Source organism: Erpetoichthys calabaricus, chromosome 2 (genome assembly GCF_900747795.2).
Source record: "Erpetoichthys calabaricus chromosome 2, fErpCal1.3, whole genome shotgun sequence".
Taxonomy (NCBI): domain Eukaryota; kingdom Metazoa; phylum Chordata; class Cladistia; order Polypteriformes; family Polypteridae; genus Erpetoichthys; species Erpetoichthys calabaricus.
In genome coordinates, this window is record NC_041395.2 from 280,343,976 (window position 1) to 280,363,320 (window position 19,345).

A 19,345-nucleotide genomic window follows, 5' to 3' on the forward strand; every position below is an offset into this window, starting at 1 on the left:
GATGGCAACATTTCCACCAGAGAAAGTAATGATGTAGGCATATTTAGGGGGAAAAAATAGAAGAAAAAAAAAAGAAAAAGAATAACTGAGTCTTTAACCTTCAACAGCAAAAAGCTTGTTCTACAAAATGTTCCTGGGGATAAATTAACAAATATCAATTACATTGCTCACTGAGGTGTAATCAGCTGTAATAATCAAAATTAATTTTAAAAAATAATTAAACAGACCCCAGGGCGAATTGCCCATGCTAAGCAGTGTGACGTCACTGAATACATATACTTGTACGTGAGCTTTCACTTTATAAATCACCAGTACACCTGCCTCTCAAAAATGAATTTGACTATTAAGAAGCATCTACTGTATACATCTAATCTCATTAAAAAAATAATAATAGTATGGTCAGGCAGTAGACAGGATTGCTGCTTCAAACTACTTGGGATCTAGGCTGAATTAAGGGAATTGGACAGAGTTTACCTTCAGATTACATTCAAAGAATATATTTAAATAACTTTTTTCTATATATACTTAGTTATCTTGTGGCATATATAAATCAATGTACAAATCACAATTATAATTCCATATGTTTCTCAAGTATGCAAGCACTGGAAGGTAAACTGGTTTGTATGAGTCACTATGTTAAGCTGTTTTGCAGTATGCTGATGTCCCATCCATTTTTGGTTGCTGCTTTGTATCCAATGTTTCCAGGACTCTTACAGTCTCAAAAAAATTAAGTACCTTTGAAAATGGATGGATGGATTTATTGTCAGTATATGTAATTCAACCTTTGCCTGTTTTGGAATAGTGATTTTTCCTTGTATAAATAACAGCAGTTATCTCTTTTCTTCATTGACATAATATCACCTAAACTCACCTTTTGACCTATGATTTCACTGCTAAATCCACACTCTCAGATCAGATTTGTGTTTAACATGCATGCTGTCCCACTGAAGATATTTAAATAATGACAGACTGTTGTGCTCTAATGATGGTGTTCCAATTTAAAGATTGCCGTTTTTGTGCAGCAAGGAGCTTTTAACTTGGTGTCCAAGAATTATGGAGAGTGTTGCATGTCCAGAGGTTTGCGTGTTCCACTAATTTTTGCAGAAGATTTGTTAAACATTTTGGCATTATCACTGGTCCCATTTCACCTCTAACTAAAAAACTATGCAACAATTCTAATGGACACCCAAGGTGCAAAAACCTTCTGGAAACTGAAAAGCCCTGTTCTGTACAGCTCTGATACTGAAGCACCTTGATTGTTCTAGATCTTTTGAATTAGAGGTGGATGCTTCTTATGTGGGTGTAGGAGTGGTATTATCACAAAGATTAGTGGATTTGGGTAGAATTGTTTATGCTCTGGGTGATAGAGAACTATTAATAGTAAAAGTAGCTCTTAGGAATGGCACTATTAGCCTGAGGGACAAGAGTATCCCTTTACCTTATTCACTGATCATAAAAATGTAATCTATCTTAACTTTGGTTAACAGATTAAATGCCTTTCTGGCCAAAGTTCCTGATGGGAAGGAATTTGATAATGATGAAGTTTGCACATTTGTCCTTCAGTGGGATCATGATTAAATACTTGCTGGACATCCAGGCATAAACAAATCAGCGGAATGAATGAATTAATACTGATATTAAAGAGTATGTGAAAGCTTGTGAAGAGTGTAACAGCCCTTACCTCCTCTACAGTATATCAACACAGCTAGGAAATCTTTCCTCTTTTTCAAGAATATACTGTAATTTTAGTGATAGTAGAAAGAATTTCAAAGGGACCATACTTCATACTGTTAAAGAAATCAGGTATTTTTATTTGTGAATATTTTCACTTACATGGCTATTAAAACAATTATTTCTGATTGTGGGCCACAATTGGTATTTAGGTTCTGGAAATATTTTACCCACAAAGTAATGATCAAACTAAATGGGTAAGTGAAGACTTTAAAAAATATTTGTAAGGTACAGTAGATTCATTACAGAAAGCATCTTCAGTGAGAATTTCCTCATTTGGGTGCCTAATTGGATACTAACATCTTCTGTTGAGTTTATATTTCATATGCATACAGTGGTGTGAAAAACTATTTGCCCCCTTCCTGATTTCTTATTCTTTTGCATGTTTGTCACACAAAATGTTTCTGATCATCAAACACATTTAACCATTAGTCAAATATAACACAAGTAAACACAAAATGCAGTTTTTAAATGATGGTGTTTATTATTTAGGGAGAAAAAAAATCCAAACCTACATGGCCCTGTGTGAAAAAGTAATTGCCCCCTTGTTAAAAAATAACCTAACTGTGGTGTATCACACCTGAGTTCAATTTCCGTAGCCACCCCCAGGCCTGATTACTGCCACACCTGTTTCAATCAAGAAATCACTTAAATAGGAGCTGCCTGACACAGAGAAGTAGACCAAAAGCACCTCAAAAGCTAGACATCATGCCAAGATCCAAAGAAATTCAGGAACAAATGAGAACAGAAGTAATTGAGATCTATCAGTCTGGTAAAGGTTATAAAGCCATTTCTAAAGCTTTGGGACTCCAGCGAACCACAGTGAGAGCCATTATCCACAAATGGCAAAAACATGGAACAGTGGTGAACCTTCCCAGGAGTGGCCGGCCGACCAAAATTACCCCAAGAGCGCAGAGACGACTCATCCGAGAGGTCACAAAAGACCCCAGGACAACGTCTAAAGAACTGCAGGCCTCACTTGCCTCAATTAAGGTCAGTGTTCACGACTCCACCATAAGAAAGAGACTGGGCAAAAACGGCCTGCATGGCAGATTTCCAAGACGCAAACCACTGTTAAGCAAAAAGAACATTAGGGCTCGTCTCAATTTTGCTAAGAAACATCTCAATGATTGCCAAGACTTTTGGGAAAATACCTTGTGGACTGATGAGACAAAAGTTGAACTTTTTGGAAGGCAAATGTCCCGTTACATCTGGCGTAAAAGGAACACAGCATTTCAGAAAAAGAACATCATACCAACAGTAAAATATGGTGGTGGTAGTGTGATGGCCTGGGGTTGTTTTGCTGCTTCAGGACCTGGAAGGCTTGCTGTGATAGATGGAACTATGAATTCTACTGTCTACCAAAAAATCCTGAAGGAGAATGTCCGGCCATCTGTTCGTCAACTCAAGCTGAAGCGATCTTGGGTGCTGCAACAGGACAATGACCCAAAACACACCACCAAATCCACCTCTGAATGGCTGAAGAAAAACAAAATGAAGACTTTGGAGTGGCCTAGTCAAAGTCCTGACCTGAATCCAATTGAGATGCTATGGCATGACCTTAAAAAGGCGGTTCATGCTAGAAAACCTTCAAATAAAGCTGAATTACAACAATTTTGCAAAGATGAGTGGGCCAAAATTCCTCCAGAGCGCTGTAAAAGACTCATTGTAAGTTATCGCAAACGCTTGATTGCAGTTATTGCTGCTAAGGGTGGCCCAACCAGTTATTAGGTTCAGGGGGCAATTACTATTTCACACAGGGCCATGTAGGTTTGGATTTTTTTTTCTCCCTAAATAATAAAAACCACCATTTACAAACTGCATTTTGTGTTTACTTGTGTTATATTTGACTAATGGTTAAATGTGTTTGATGATCAGAAACATTTTGTGTGACAAACATGCAAAAGAATAAGAAATCAGGAAGGGGGCAAATAGTTTTTCACACCACTGTAGATTTTCCTTTCATTTTTTAATATTAATCTTAGATAATGTACATCTGGAAGTTAGTTTGAGAGGTTCTGTTGATGGAAGGAACCTCTGCTTCTGGATGTGCAGACAGAAAGCAAAGAGACAGATACCCCTGAATTTTGAGCAGTGAAGAAGTTTTGGCTTACAATGCAAGCTATCCACTTGTGGGTTCCTCTTTAGAAACATGCATTTAGTTATACAGGTCCCTATTCCATTATTAAGTATACATGTCAGATTTCATATAAATTAGCCTTTCCAGCTCATTCTAGAAATCAACTGCCATTTTATGTTTCTCAGCTAAGATCTGTTACCTCATTGGTACCAGCCTGTACCCTTGTCAGCAAATACGAGCACAATTAACATGTTCATACTGCTCACATTTGAATTAATCATTTCATTTACAGGCTCTCGGATTGACAACACATTGCTGTTTTAAAAAACAGTTCATCAGAGACAGTCAGCTGTCCTCAGTATGCCTTTTTTCAAGAGGTTAACATTTGCTGATCAAGCACTAACAATACTGAACAAAATTCAGTAAAGGACGATCATACAGAAAAGATAAAAATTTGAGTGCCAAATTATTATAAAGAAAGCATTTTATATATGTTGAATATCATCAAACTTAGAGTTTTATTTATCAGGAAGTGCAAAAACAAAAAAGAAAATACATTTGACCTTACCTGTATGTCTCCTTCAGATTCTTTGTCAAATTTTCTATATGCTGTTCGCATAGCTGTTGATATGGTGTTGCTTACTGCATTTATCCTCCCTGACTGCAACTGGGGCACCTTGCTTTTACTTAATTTCTTCTTTTGAGAGGCTTAATGTGGAGAAATACAACCAAGAACTTATTAGTTAAAACCAAGTTGGAAATTGCATACCAATAGAATACTGCTAAATGGAATCCTGCAATGCTGCAATTTTTTTGGAGGAAAAAAAAGTGAATTGTTAATTTTCAACTCCTTTATAAACTTATTGGACATTTACACTTTAAAACATTAGCACCATAATTATTTTATGAAGATATTGGAAAAGATCAATTATAATAAATATGAAAACAAGAAAAGCCATCACATTTAAATTGGAAAATAAACAGGATCCCTATAGAAAACCACTTGCACAGTGTACTATAGGATGGTGATATACAAGTCATGCAAGACATGTACACTCACTGGCCATATTATTTAGTACAACTGCTCAAGTGCTTGTTAATGTAAATATCTAACCAGCCAATCACATGGTAATCAAATTAGGCATGTAGACATTGTCAATATGAATTACTGAAGTTCAAACTGAGCATCAGAATAGGGAAGAATGGTGATTTAAGTGACTCTGAACGTGGCATTGTTGTAGGTGCCAGACGGGTTGGTTTGAGTATTTGAGAAACTGCTTATCTACTGGGATCGTCACGCACAACCATCTGTAGGGTTTACAGAGAATGAAATGAAAAAGGGAACATATCCAATGAGCAGCGGTTCTCTGGGTGAGATTAGTTTGTTGATGCCAGAAATCAGTGGAGAATGGCCAGACTGTTTTGAGCTGATAAAAAGGCAAATGTAACTGAAATAACCATTCGTTACAACTAAGGTATGCAGAAGAGTATCTCTGAATGCACACCATGTCGAACCTTGAAGGAGATGGACACCACACCGGGTGCCACTCCTGTTTGCTAAGAACAGGAAACTAAGGCTACAATTTGCACAGGCTCAATAAAATTGGGAGAAGACTGGAAAAACGTTGCCTGGTCTGAAGAGTCTCAATTTCTGCTGCATCATTTGGATGGTAGGGTCAGAATTTGGCGTCAACAACATAAAAGCATGGATCCATCCTGCCTTGTATCAATAGTTCAGTCTGGTGGTGGTGGTGTCATGGTGTGGTGGATATTTTCTTACTATCAATTAAGCATCATTTAAATGCCACAGACTACATGAGAATTGTTTGGCCATAGTGTACCCATCTTCTGATGGCTACTTCCAGCAGGATAATGTATCATTTCACAAAGCTCAAATCATCTCAAACTGGTTTCTTGAACATGACAATGAGTTCACTGTACCCAAATGGTATCACAGTCACCAGATCTCAATCCAATAGAGCACCTTTAGGACATGGAGGAACAGGAGATTTGCATCATGGATGAGCAGCCGACAAATCTGCAGCAACTGCGTGATGCTGTCATGTCAATATGGACCAAAACTCCCTAAGGAATGTTTCCAGCACCTTGTTGAATCTATGTCACAAAGAATTATGGCAGTTTTTAAGGCAAAAGGGTACTAGCAAGGTGTACCTAATAAAGTGGCTGGTGAGTGTATATGCTGCAACAAAGTAAACCATTTGGAAGTATAAGAAGTACAAAGGAAAGCTTCACTTTCCAAATTACATGTATTTCAAACAAGAAAGGTTGACTCTTCAAAGAAATATGATAATATATTTAAAAAAGTTATTTAAAAATAAATATTTTCAACACGTTTCAGACCCTTGAATATTTGACACCTTTGTTTAAGGATTTTTGCAATAGCAAAGTCACTGATTAAACAAAAACACTTCCATTACAGCCTGATGCTGCACATGAAAAAAAAAAACAACGAAGTCCTATTCTAATCCAGTATTATCATTTGTTTCTAGTGAATAGTGATGAGCAAACACTGGAGTTTGCTTTGCTGTGAGCTTGGCAAAATCATGGAAATGTTCAGGAACATTGCTGGACTTGGCAAAATGGATTGAGTCAATGGGGAAAGAGGGACTGAATTTATTTTGTGTGAATTTTAATAGTGCAATGGTCTTTCAAGTGTCCCCAAGGGCTGGAAAGGTATCTGCCAACTATGTTGAACTGATAGTTGTGGCCAAAAGTATAACCTGATCTATGAGTTAGGCTCCTAAGGTTTGTTTTGATTATGGCTTATTGTGTATGCATTCATTCCCTTATATGGACTTGGCAGGTGGCAAGTTGGCTGCGGCTCAGGCCAACTCAAAGATTGGTTTGGGTTACTGGCACCTCCTTTATTGAGATTTGGAGTACCGGCAGATAATATATGTGTAGCGATACATACCTGCACACCCAGAGAAACTGTGATGCAAGGGATCAGTATTTTATACTCAGGGGGCTGTGCCTGTCAGTACCAGAACTGCGCTACCTACTGAGGAGCATAATATGCTTAAGCTAGCAGTGAAGATACAATGTATAACGAATACATGCAGAACAATGAAGTATTTTCATGATATTCTCAATATTGTCAGATAATCTACCCCTCAAACAAAAATACTGATTTTTTTTTGTGTGTAATTCTTGTGGGGTGCAGATTGGGCTGGAGTAGTGACGTCATGCATGTGTGAAGCAGATCAGGCAGTGACCTAAATGTAAGGTGGAGTTTGCTTAAAATACGCATGCATGAAAGTTCTGTGCATGGCTGCTACTGCTCTGTGATGTCATTCTAGCCTCACAAAGGCCACTGGGTTAAAAGTGTTAATCTAAGATGGCCGCACAATGATTTCTAGGAAAATATTCAGTAAACAAGGTCTGTGGTGAACACAGCATATTCTCTTCAAAAAACACTTTGGCGAATTTCGCCAATCAATACTTCTATTGAAATGAATGAAAAATAAAAACCCACCTACAAATTGTTGCCAGGCTTTATTAGCTGTTTCCTCCCACAATGGTGTAATTTCAGAAATGCTCACTCCAGTTGCTGTGTGTCCTTGTTTTACTGAAAGATCAATTTTATAAGTATCTTCTAAAGTGTGTCTTCTCTCAGACAGCATTTTATTCCACGTACATTCTAATAAGTATAAGAGTTCTGACTGAACTAGAAAGGAAAACAAAATAAAAATTTAGTCTGTACATTATCAAACAGTTTTTAGCACAAGATTAGTTGAAATAGTAGGGATAAAACAAATATATTTTTGAAAGGTTGCATTTTAGAAAGTAATTTACCTGCAAATGCATCTGGTATCTCACTTGCAATGTTTGTATCCAAATTCTTGTTTGGTAAAAAGTTAAATAAAAAATGTTTTGCATTTTTTTTGTTAACTTTCCATCCAAAGCCATCAGGATCACTAAAATATGAATATCACAAATAAATAATAAAAAAAATGTTGCAATAAGACAACAGTTTTAAACATAATAACTTTTCAAGTGTGTGATATTGTAGATACAGTTACTACAGTATTATACTGGCTTTACTAAGCATTGAGCAGAAGATATGCAGTGTTTTTTCTAGGTTTAATTCACTGTGGGTTTAAACTGACAAATGACATTGACTAACTTCTACAATCAAATCTAAACATGATTTACTAATATTTTGAGTGTATCCTTCAGCCACCCAATAATAATTCAGCACAGTCTCAGCAGAATCTCAAAGGTAAGGCCTGCTTGATATTTGTAAACATCTCCAGTCTTTCTAAAAACAGATGTTTTGCTATACTTTATGCATGGAAGACAGTAAAATAAGAACATCTTTATATAAAATGTCCTGAGCTGGGTACTTAAGAGAAGTCAGAATCTAAAATGATAATCTTAATTTTTTTCCTCCCATTTTCCTTTCTCTCTCTCTGTTCGCTCTCTAAACTTGCTTGTTATTTTACAGAAGACTGCTTTTACCTTTAAACCCCATACTAGGACTACTCTGATGTAGAACTAATGTCAGTGTGAGGGGAGGATGTCAAAACTTGTAATATCCAAAGTACAGTGCACACAGTCGCTGCCTGAGACCATTGCACTCCTGAAGTATAAAATATTAAAGGGTCACCATAATTTCTCTCAATACTAAAATCATGATGGAATTGCACTTATATCCTGCCAATTCAAATGGAGTTTCCTTTACAGGTGTTTTCGTTAACATAAATTTCTATCCTGGGACAAATAAAAATCATTGATTCATTGATTCTTTCTTTCTTTCTTTCTTTCTTTCTTTCTTTCTTTCTTTCTTTCTTTCTTTCTTTCTTTCTTTCTTTCTTTCTTTCTTTCTTTCTTTCTTTCTTTCTTTCTTTCTTTCTTTCTTTCTTTCTATCGACGGTTGTTGTTTTTAATGCACACTAGTATACACTGTGGGTTCTTTTCTGTTACTGAGGATTTTGTCATAACCTTCTCCAGTCATGTGCTATGTTTCACACACAGTGACATCAGCTTCAATGCAACACTTGGCTCCTTATTTTCCATTTACACCGTCTGGCTCTACACATTATGCTTGCAAATGTCTGTTGCCTTAAAAAAAGTTTAGTGAGTCCGCAAGGGAAGTGCACTTTCAGAGAGAAGTGCTTTTTTCTCCTTCTGTTTGTTATACCACAGCAGGCGGGCTACTTATTGTTCAGCTAGTAAACAGATAAGTTAATAGACTTTTCTCATGGGTAGAAAATCCTTTCCTAAAAGAACTTTTTTTTATTGTAGTATCTCATTAGACATACAGTATGTGTCCATACAATTAAATAACTGGTTGTACAAATACTTCGTAATGGAATGTCAAAGACAACATGAATAAAGCTGCCATTATATATGTAGATATACATTTAAATGATCACAATTATTATAACAAAAGACACAACATAACTTGCAAGCTTAAAGGAAATTGCTCAACAGGCCTTGACGTCATTAATTTAAAAAGAGGTAAAATATCAAATGGAGAAATTCATGTCCAAATTAGGTTCTCTCAAAAAATGAGGTATAGTACAAAGGCATTCATACAACTTCCAGTAGGTCTCTAATTATTCACAAACAGAATTAATATTTTCATACAAATGACTTGTTATTAAAAAATATCTTGTTGTCAAATGTGGATCTCATTTTGACTGAAATTGAATGGTGTCTTTATTTTGATATAGGGAAAGAATGTGAACAAGCATATAAATAAAACAATAAACTAGACCCTAACAGCCCCTACGTACATATAATATACATTAAAGTTGGGCCTGCTTTGTCCATTTTTCTATTTATTTGTTTCTTCTCACTCTCCATAGTTCTATTCATGTAAGCTCAATGCTAGGGAGCCTTCACTTCAGTTCATGTCTAGACTCCAGACTAATTGAGCACTGGCTAGCAGAAAATACTGCATTTCTATCCTTTGCAGGAGTTTATTCTGGAATCAGTGCTTAAGTATTGTGATGGACGACCGGCATTTCAATCCGGCCGGGACGACCCTCAAATGAAGAAAACAGCCTTTACAGGACAATACATTCCTCGGGACTCTAGATGGCAGCTCCCCTGGATGGGCAGCATGGGTCATGGAGTCCGTTCTTGAGCCCTGTTGGGTGCTGTCAGGGGGAGCTCACCAAGAACCAGGGGGATATTACGATGACGTCAACCCAGAAGTACTTCGGGGTCACGAGGACGGAAGCCTGCAGTACTTCTGGGACACTTGATGAAGGAAGATGTGGCGTTGACCCGGAGAAGAAATACTTCTGGGTCATGGACTTTAAAAGGACTGTGGGAATCCCCAGCAGACTGAGCTGGAGTTGGGTGGGAGTGTGACGGAGCTGCTGGGAGTTGGAGGATTGTGTAATTTATTATTATTGATTATTGTATTGATTTATTATTGGATGAATTGTGGAGTGTGCAGTGCTTTGTGCACTTTATAGAAGAATATTAAAGAAAGTATTCTTGGTGCTTTTAAAAGTGTGTCCTGGACGTCTGTCTGGTGGGTTCAAGGGGCGCTATAGAGCACTTAATTCCACAGTATTTAATTTCCAAAACAGTTCTCAAGCTGGTACAAGGTAAATTGTCTCATATGTCAAATATATTTAAATGTACTACAGATATCTTTAAATCAGTTCCAAATAATGTAAAAGATGTTCCTAAATGGATTACACATATATTTAAATCATTACAACATTTGAAGATTAAAAGGATTTGCATAAGTGACTATTGAATTATGTAGTAACTTACTATTCAAGCAAAAAAAAAAAACTTGGAAGAATAGTCTTTATTCAATATTACAATTTATTTCTTTTATAAAATCCTGGTATAATTAAAAAAATTAGGCAAAAAAAACAAACATAACAGAAAAATAAACGTAATACATTCAAATGATGTTTTTAATTGCACAATAAATTAATATGATAAATAATGAATTCTGATACTTACTTTCCTGATTTAATTTGAATCAAACAATGCATTAAACAGGTAATGAAGTTCACATTTGAATTGTAGGTTGCAAAGATAATGTCCCATTGTTCTTGCAAGACTTTTAACGTGTTGACAAGCATTTGAAGATCTGATAATGACTGTCTTGATCGGGACAGAAAATACAGTATAACTCTATTTAAACTGTTATACAGAATGCTAATAAGTGTTTCCCTTTGAGAGTATGCCTTCTCCATTACCTGAAAATAATAATAAATATTAACATCCTTCACAGAACTAGATGCTGATATGAGCAGTTATTATATTTACATTAACTATTACTAGGATCACATGATTTTTATGACAATGTTTGTTTTTTTTTTGCTCAGTAACCCTCACTGTGAGCTTTTAAACTATCTAACATGTAAATGCTTTAAAACTGAACTAACTGAAAAAAGTATTTAGCTATTTAAAATATTTTGATAGAACACTTCTTGGGTATAATTTTTGAACATATACAGTACAAAAAATGAATGCAAATCAGAGAACATGCAAGTATAAGAATTTGTAGGCCTTTGAGACATTTCACTGTGCTACGTACACATGACCATAAATCTGACTGACTTCACTTGACGTAACTTGACATTTTGCTCACATGCACACACAGTATGCTCTCTCATAGACAAATGTTTCTTAGCTTGTGTTCTATACTCAAAAATCCACTGGGAATCAAATGAAAGAATTGTGCGAGAGGGTGAGGTGACAAACCAAAAATGCTTGTAAGTAAAGCAGCAGTGAGGAGCCCTTTGTAGGTGCCCTTTTTTAAATTTTCTTTTCTTTTAGAAGTGCTGCTGAATATTTAAGTAAAATACAGAGAATCTGTAAATGAAACAAACCATACCAGGTGCATATGAAAATTGTCTGTTTGTAAGGAGCATTAGGATTACGTGAAATCTATCCTCTTCAAGCATATACAGTACAGTGGCCTCCACAATGTTTGGGATAAAGACACATTTTCCTTTTATTTACCAGTTTACTCCACAGTTTAAAATTACGCATCAAACAATTCAGACATGATTAAAGTGCATATTGCTGACTTTTAATTTAAGGGTATTTGCATACAGGCGGCACGGTGACGTAGTGGGTAGCGCTGTTGCCTCGCAGTTGGGAGATCTGGGGACCTGGGTTCGCTTCCCGGGTCCTCCCTGCGTGGAGTTTGCATGTTCTCCCCGTGTCTGCGTGGGTTTCCTCCGGGCGCTCCGGTTTCCTCCCACAGTCCAAAGACATGCAGGTTAGGTGGATTGGCGATTCTAAATTGGCCCTAGTGTGTGCTTGGTGTGTGGGTGTGTTTGTGTGTGTCCTGCGGTGGGTTGGCACCCTGCCCGGGATTGGTTCCTGCCTTGTGCCCTGTGTTGGCTGGGATTGGCTCCAGCAGACCCCCGTGACCCTGTGTTCAGATTCAGCGGGTTGGAAAATGGATGGATGGATGGTATTTGCATACATTTCGGTCACACCATGTACAAATTACAAGACCTACATTTCAGGGCACCATAATGTTTAGGGTGTAGCAATGGCAGATCTACTAAAGCAGTCATATTTAGTACTTTGTTGCACATCCCTTGAATGCAATGACTGCTTGAAGTCTGTGATTCAAAGATATCACCGGGTGCTGAGTATCTTATCTGGTGATTCTCTGCCAAGCCTCTAATGCAGCCATCTTTAGCTAGTGCTTGTTTTGAGGGCCTGACCCCACAAGAGTCTCTGTATATTATAATTTTTTCTGAGCATAACCATCTGAAAAACTTTCTAATAGTAACGAAAAAAGGGATACTGTGGAATACTTTTCATAATGAAAGTGGGTTTGACATATACAGAATATCAGAGATGAGATAAGAAATTAAGATACTTACTTATTAATGCAAATCCATATAGATTCTGTATTTATTTGGTTTTCTGTTAAGTGCTCAAATGTTACTTATATCTAGTTGGAGCTGTCAGAAACAACATACATTTTCTAAAGAATTCAGCTAATTTAGAACAGCTGACATTTCTACAACAGTACAGTATTGGCATATAGCTCGATTTGGAGAAAGCCCCACTGGTCTCTGTTTTTGCGCAGAAATGTATTTCTTAATGAAAGGTTAAATGTGCACTTGAAGCAGGAAAAAACTAGCAAGCATTATAGATGGGGAATTACCTCACAATAAAAAAAATATTTAAAAAACATTATAAGTAATATCACAATAAATAAATCTATTGTATGCCTCTTGTTGTAAAGGTACAACATGATCAGATGAGAAGTATTTCAGTTTTTCCAAGAATGAAACTTACCACAACAATTTGTTCGGTAATGAAAATGAGAATATTTTGAGGCTCTGTGGAAAACATCTCAGTGTAAAGCTTCTCAACCAACTTTTTGGAGAAAAGAGCAACATTTTCAATCAATATAGCAATCTTTCCTTGTTGTTTAGAGATGGATTTCTTATCATCTATGAAAACACAAAGTTTATATTTACACTTTCACACGTATAATCATATAAAATCTATTTTAAACATTAAAACATTACTGTAAATTCATGTATGAGGAAAATGTGTGTAGTATTTTCATAGCATAAACTCACTACCCATCACCATAAAACATAACTGAGAAGTACATGAAGTATAAAAACCAAACATTGGAATATTATGACCATTTATTAAACTTGAATTAGTTGGAATGTCATGGGTCTCAATCATAAACTGAAAACAAAAAATAAAATGCTACTGTATGACATCTTGATTCAGTGAATTTAGACGCTGTCTTCTTATGGGAGAGCTATTTAAATATTAAAGATTACTTTAGCTTGGAGAAATAAAGGTTGAATAAGAATTTAATTTCACTTATAGCATTAAAACTTCCCTTTGTGACACAGAATAGCATTAGATTATAGTAGTGAAAACAAACAAACAAACAAAGACTAATTCTGACTATACTGACGATAAGGAATTTACAGCTAATGTTCTTTTTTTAGTCTCCAGTATGGCAGGCAATTTTACGTGTTTATGAATTCTTTAATGATACTTGTAGTAATGTTCTACCCTGTTTCAGATTTTGCAATTATAAAGTCACTGTTTTTTTTTTTTTTGTTTTGAATATGTTGTACATATCTCAGGACTTAGAATATTAAACATTACTAACATCTTTTCATCAAAACATTTAAACTCTTAATAATAATTTGAATGACACAGTGTGCCTAAGCATTGTTGCTGATCAGGTGCATCTCTTTATGGCCACAATCTACTAGTTTTCAAGATGGATACTTCCACAAAAATAATGTGCTATGTCAGAAAGCATGCATCGCCTAAAGCTGGCCTTATGAAAATGAAAATGTCTTGAATTTACCGAGGCAGCCTAAAATATGAATCAATCCAATACAGCAACTTTAGGATAAGGTGGAATGGGACACACACGGTTGAAGAATTGGCAACTGTGTAATGTTATCAAGTCAGCATGGGCCAGTAAAGAATATATGTAGCACCTTGTTGAATCCATGGCTAAAAAAATTCTGGCTTACCCATACGTAAAAAAGGGCCCTAAACAGTACTGGATAGGTCTACCCGACAAAGGGAGATCTCTATAAATAGGTATACTCAAATGGTCAAAATTAACATTAAACTACTTTATGGCAATATGAAAAAATGGCACTTCTGAAAATTTCAATGTCATACTAATTTTTCCACATTCTGCTATTAGACTTGATCATACTCTGTGTGGCAGGCGGCCGGGTCGCCCCTTCTACTTATGTTCCGGGGGAGCAGCCATGGGCTCCTCAGTACCTCTCCCGGGACGCTTGGTGGCAGCCTCCCTGGTTGACGATGGTGCCTCAGTTTCCCGCAGGGTTCCATGGGAGATGGAGTTCTCCACAACCCTGTGGGGATCTGGGGTGGCCGCCAGGGGGTGCTGCATGGATCCCAGAGCCAACCTGGACACCTCTACAGCCCCGCCCAGAAGTGCAAATAGCAACAGGTGATCAACCACCTGGAGCACTTCCGGGTGGGCTATAAAAAGGGCCAGCATCCACCACTCAGGAGCCAGAATCGGGAGGAAGAGGACAAGGCTGCCTGGGAGGAGCGGTGGTGCCAAGGTAGAGAGTTGTGTTGTTGAGATAAGTGCTTTTGGGACTGTGTTGTGGCTGGGGGGGTTCACGGGGAAGACATGCCCTTCAGCTGAAGAAAATAAAGTCTGTGTTGTATTTTTACACGTGCCTCTGTGTCAGTCTGTGCTGGGTCGGGCGCTATATAGCACCTTTATCACAACTGACAGAAAAAGGTAAAATCATTAGTATGGTACAATACATGAAAATCAACATCAGAGGTTATTTTAAGCCACCACTGCCTATGGATTTGTCCAGGATAATAGGATTTTTGAGTCTAGCTGTCCAGGGCAAATGCAAAGGTTGTCTGTCTAGTTTAAGATGTTGGCAATGATAGCCATTGTTTAAAAATTCAAGAGCTCATAATGGTATGTTTCAAATTTATAAGCACAACGAGTAAAGACTGCTTTGTGTGTGCTAACAATGAATTAAATCTCTTGGTGAGCAATTGTCCTTGATGGATGAAAAAGCATGGGCCTCATTAAATTTCACCTCCTCTTGTCAAATGTGTTGTTTTTCCTTCTTCCTGGCAGGTCATACGAATTATATCCATTAGAAATTCCAAAATTTCTGTTTGGTAGCTGCATATTTGCTCCTGTGTAGTTTTTTCTGGAAAAAACTAAGATTAACAAAAAGAACATTTTTTTAGTTTAAAAATATATTTAGGCCAGCAAAGTGGTACAAATTAGAAATCATCATTTCATCAAAGACCAAATATGAAGACTGGACATTCAAGTTGAGGTAACTTACAGTAGCAATTATCTTTAACTAAGCTAAATACTTTTGCCCCTCAGGTGGGATTAGACTTGAGATTGTAGACATGTGCGTCAGGAACTGTACTTAACTTGCCAAGGTCCCAATAATGTTCATCAAATTATAAATATTCTTACAGTCTGATAGGAATGCATACTCACTTGCACTCTACAGTAATATCATAACACTTCAATGGGAGAGCTTTCAAAGTATTAAAAGAAATGAGTGAAGATAGATTTTAAAGTAAAAGGTAGATTTCAATGCATTTTAAATACAGAACAAGATAATTTTGTGCCAAACATTTTAAGCTAACACAAAATGCTCTGAATGCAAAAAGGAATATTACAAAAATGCAAAGTATATAATAGAACTTATGAAATTATTACAGGACTTATTTTAAAGCAGAAAGAGCAGGCATAAAAAGGCTGCATAATTCTTTTAGTTTGGAGATACAGAAAACATTACAGTTATTTACAAAAAATGTATAAACCACTAACCTCTAGAATAACTTCATATGGGTGTTGTTTTTGTGCAGTGATGTTAATGAGACTATCCATCAACAGAATCCTCATGAAATTGCACACTTGCTTCCTGCCAGGGGGCGAATAGTCAATGGAAACTGTCTCCTGATTACAGGAGTCCTCTGAAAGTACAGAACTGACTTGCCCAGATGAAGCCAAATAGACCTAAATTAGATGTCAATAACAAAAACATTCTTCCAACATTTAAAAGATGACAATAGCTTAGCAAATATGATTTAATTTAATTATAAATACATGTCTGCCAACACAAAGGTCTAACATTATATAAAATTGCCTACTTTATGAAAATTTTAAAACTAATTTATATCAAATTAGATTTCAGTAGATTAATTTCCTTTTTCAATTTTACAATTCAGTTATAGGCAAGGGAAAAAAATCAATTCAGATTGTAAGATTTACTTGAGATCATAATAGACAGAATACATAAAAGAGGGCTTACAAAAAAGAAGAAAACAGAGCTAGGAGAAAAGTATTGACAGCATTCATTCTTTTTTAAACTTATTTTATCCAGTACAGGGTTAAATCCAGTATCTCTTCAACAGATAATAGAGTTAGCAGCACAAATCAACCATGGATGACCTACCACAGGGGGATGCAACAACATAATCTAAACATTTCCTTTTCTTTTCATCCGTGAAACCATCTTAACAAAAAATTTAATTGTAACTTCATTATGTTTTATCTTCACCCTAAACATTTTTTTACTGAAGTCCATTACATCAAAAGTAGTTTAATATATGACTGATATTCTCTGGTGAAAGAGAAACACGTTTCTCATTATTCTTGCATTTTCATTCACTTTTGAAATAAGAGTATAATTTATTCATTTTGGCTATAGGATGCTGTACCACAACTTAAAAGTATGCCAGATTATTGTTATGTTTGCAATATGTACATTTAATGACAGTGTGTTCTTGTTGGCCGTAAAGTGTTTGAGGTTAGAGGGTGAGTGTCTGGCAGGATCGGTGGTTCAGAAATAAACACCTTTCTGAGACAAACTGCACCTGTACGTTCTCGCATTGTATGCAACAGTTATATCCAGACATATAATGCTACATGGTGGAAGCATGACATCTTAGATGATAACTATTGGGGCTCAGACAAATGCTAAAATTTAGAAAATGCATGGAATGAAGAATGTTGGGACAACAAATTACACATTCTAAACTTTAAAGTGGACTCAAAGTGTCTACCAAGAGTCAAATGAACTAAGAAAAGGAGATGAAAGGAAAATGTCCAGGTTGGAAGAAAAACAACACACTAAGAAAGCAAGCAAAAGAGGAAGAAAATTTAACATGAGGTAAACAGAAATGTCACCTCCTCCGTTATAAAAGATGCCTGGTACCTATATGCCATTGATATACTGTATTACATAATTGGCAGCTTTATACTTGGGTCAAATAGATGTGTCAATCTTACTTACAATATATTTAGACACCCACACAACATCCATCCATCCATCCATTGTCCAACCCGCTATATACTAACTACAGGGTCATGGGGGTCTGCTGGAGCCAATCCCAGCCAACACAGGGCGCAAGGCAGAAAACAAACCCCGGGCAGGGTGCCAGCCCACCACAGGGCACACACACACACACACCAAGCACACACTAGGGACAATTTAGAATTGCCAATGCACCTAACCTGCATGTCTTTGGACTGTGGGAAGAAAGTGGAGCACAGGAGGAAACCCACGCAGACACTGGGAGAACATGCAAACTCCATGCAGGGAGGACCCAGGAAGCGAACCCAGGTCTCCTTACTGCGAGGCAGCAGCCCTATCCATCGTACCAAACCCACACAACAACAAAAAAAAAAAAAAAATATGAATATGCACAGTAGGTAAAACTCTTCCAAAGTTCTTACCTGTTGTGAAGAACATGGAAAAATTGTATCAGCTAAAGCTTCAAGAAATCTTGGAGTGGACCAAAGTTTGTCCCTTGGAAATATGTTATGTACCAAGCAGAAGAACTTCATGATACTCCCAGGACAGAGATTTTCCCATGATTCCTCAGTACCTGTAACAGACTAAAGGGACAAAAGTGTAAAAGTTAATGGAGAAATATTTTGATATTAAAGAGAATTTTGTATTAAGTGTTTAGATTGTAGACACATTCATAAATGTAACACTCAGCACAATTACTTTTTCAAACAGCCTTAATAAAATCCATCTTAATAAAAGAACAAGTGACTGTGTGTGTGTCTGTGCAGTTGCTATGTCTCTGTTATATTCAATTTGGAATGGGATACATTAAAGAAGTGCTAATATTTGTGATGAGCCTTTTTCTGGAATGAAAAACACAATTCATTTTATTACTATATGCATTGCAAATGTTAACATTAAATATTTCCAACATACAATAACTGCTAGATGGACAGAAATCAGCTTATCTGCTTTAATAAAAGGACAAGTGTCGGTGTGCGTGTATGTGTGTGTATGTGTCCATCTAACTTTGAGTTAGGAAGAAAATTTTAAACATAGGCAAAATATGTCAAAGAAGGGTCAGAAAAATCAAACATGATAATAAATATACCAAATAAAGGTCTAAATTCTGTTATCAGACATTATACATCGGCAGCAGCAGTTTGGGAGCACTGATTTGCACCAAACACTCCACTCTTCTGGAGAACTGTCATAGATTCTTGCCCATACAGCAACTTCCTCTCACCTGTCCTAGTGACGCTGCTTGTTATCCAACACATACGAAGGTACCACCTACTAGTGGCTACTGTGCTTTAACAATAGCATATGCAGGACCTCTCCTGCTGCCAGAATATCTCTTACTCTCTCTTCTGAAACCAACTGTGCCCCTCAACTACTCCTAACAATACTTAAACATGCCAGCAGCCCTTAGACTGTATTCAATGTAATATCATTATTACATCAATATGTTTATAAAATAATTTAAGAATCTGAAACATGGCCTTCATGTCAGGAGCTCTTTTTCAAAATATGGGAAAAAGTTGCCTTTGGCATTAAAATATCAAGAAAAGAATAAACCACTAAAGGAATACTAAAACCCATCACATACCAGTGTGATTAGCTTGACACACAAGCATTTCATTTATGGAAACTAAAGCCAATTGGTTTTCAGGGTAATGTGCTTTGAAACTAGAGGTGTACAAAGACAAAACAATGAACCACTCAAAGCGATTCAACAACTTTTACA

The 19,345-nt window shown here is 36.6% G+C and overlaps 1 protein-coding gene across 1 annotated transcript in view; it reads right to left on the reverse strand.

The window, feature by feature from the left end:
* The window catches only part of wdfy4 (WDFY family member 4), a 204,653-nt gene that overhangs the window by 69,855 nt on the left and 115,453 nt on the right, over nt 1–19,345 (reverse strand). Inside the window, exons 32-39 of the mRNA XM_051923799.1 lie at nt 18,042–18,203; nt 16,131–16,319; nt 15,373–15,499; nt 13,079–13,236; nt 10,769–11,007; nt 7,628–7,749; nt 7,308–7,499; nt 4,380–4,519 (exon numbers count right to left, since the gene is read on the reverse strand). Coding sequence (XP_051779759.1) covers nt 4,380–4,519; nt 7,308–7,499; nt 7,628–7,749; nt 10,769–11,007; nt 13,079–13,236; nt 15,373–15,499; nt 16,131–16,319; nt 18,042–18,203 — 1,329 coding nt within the window. The remainder of the gene's footprint in view (nt 1–4,379; nt 4,520–7,307; nt 7,500–7,627; nt 7,750–10,768; nt 11,008–13,078; nt 13,237–15,372; nt 15,500–16,130; nt 16,320–18,041; nt 18,204–19,345) is intronic.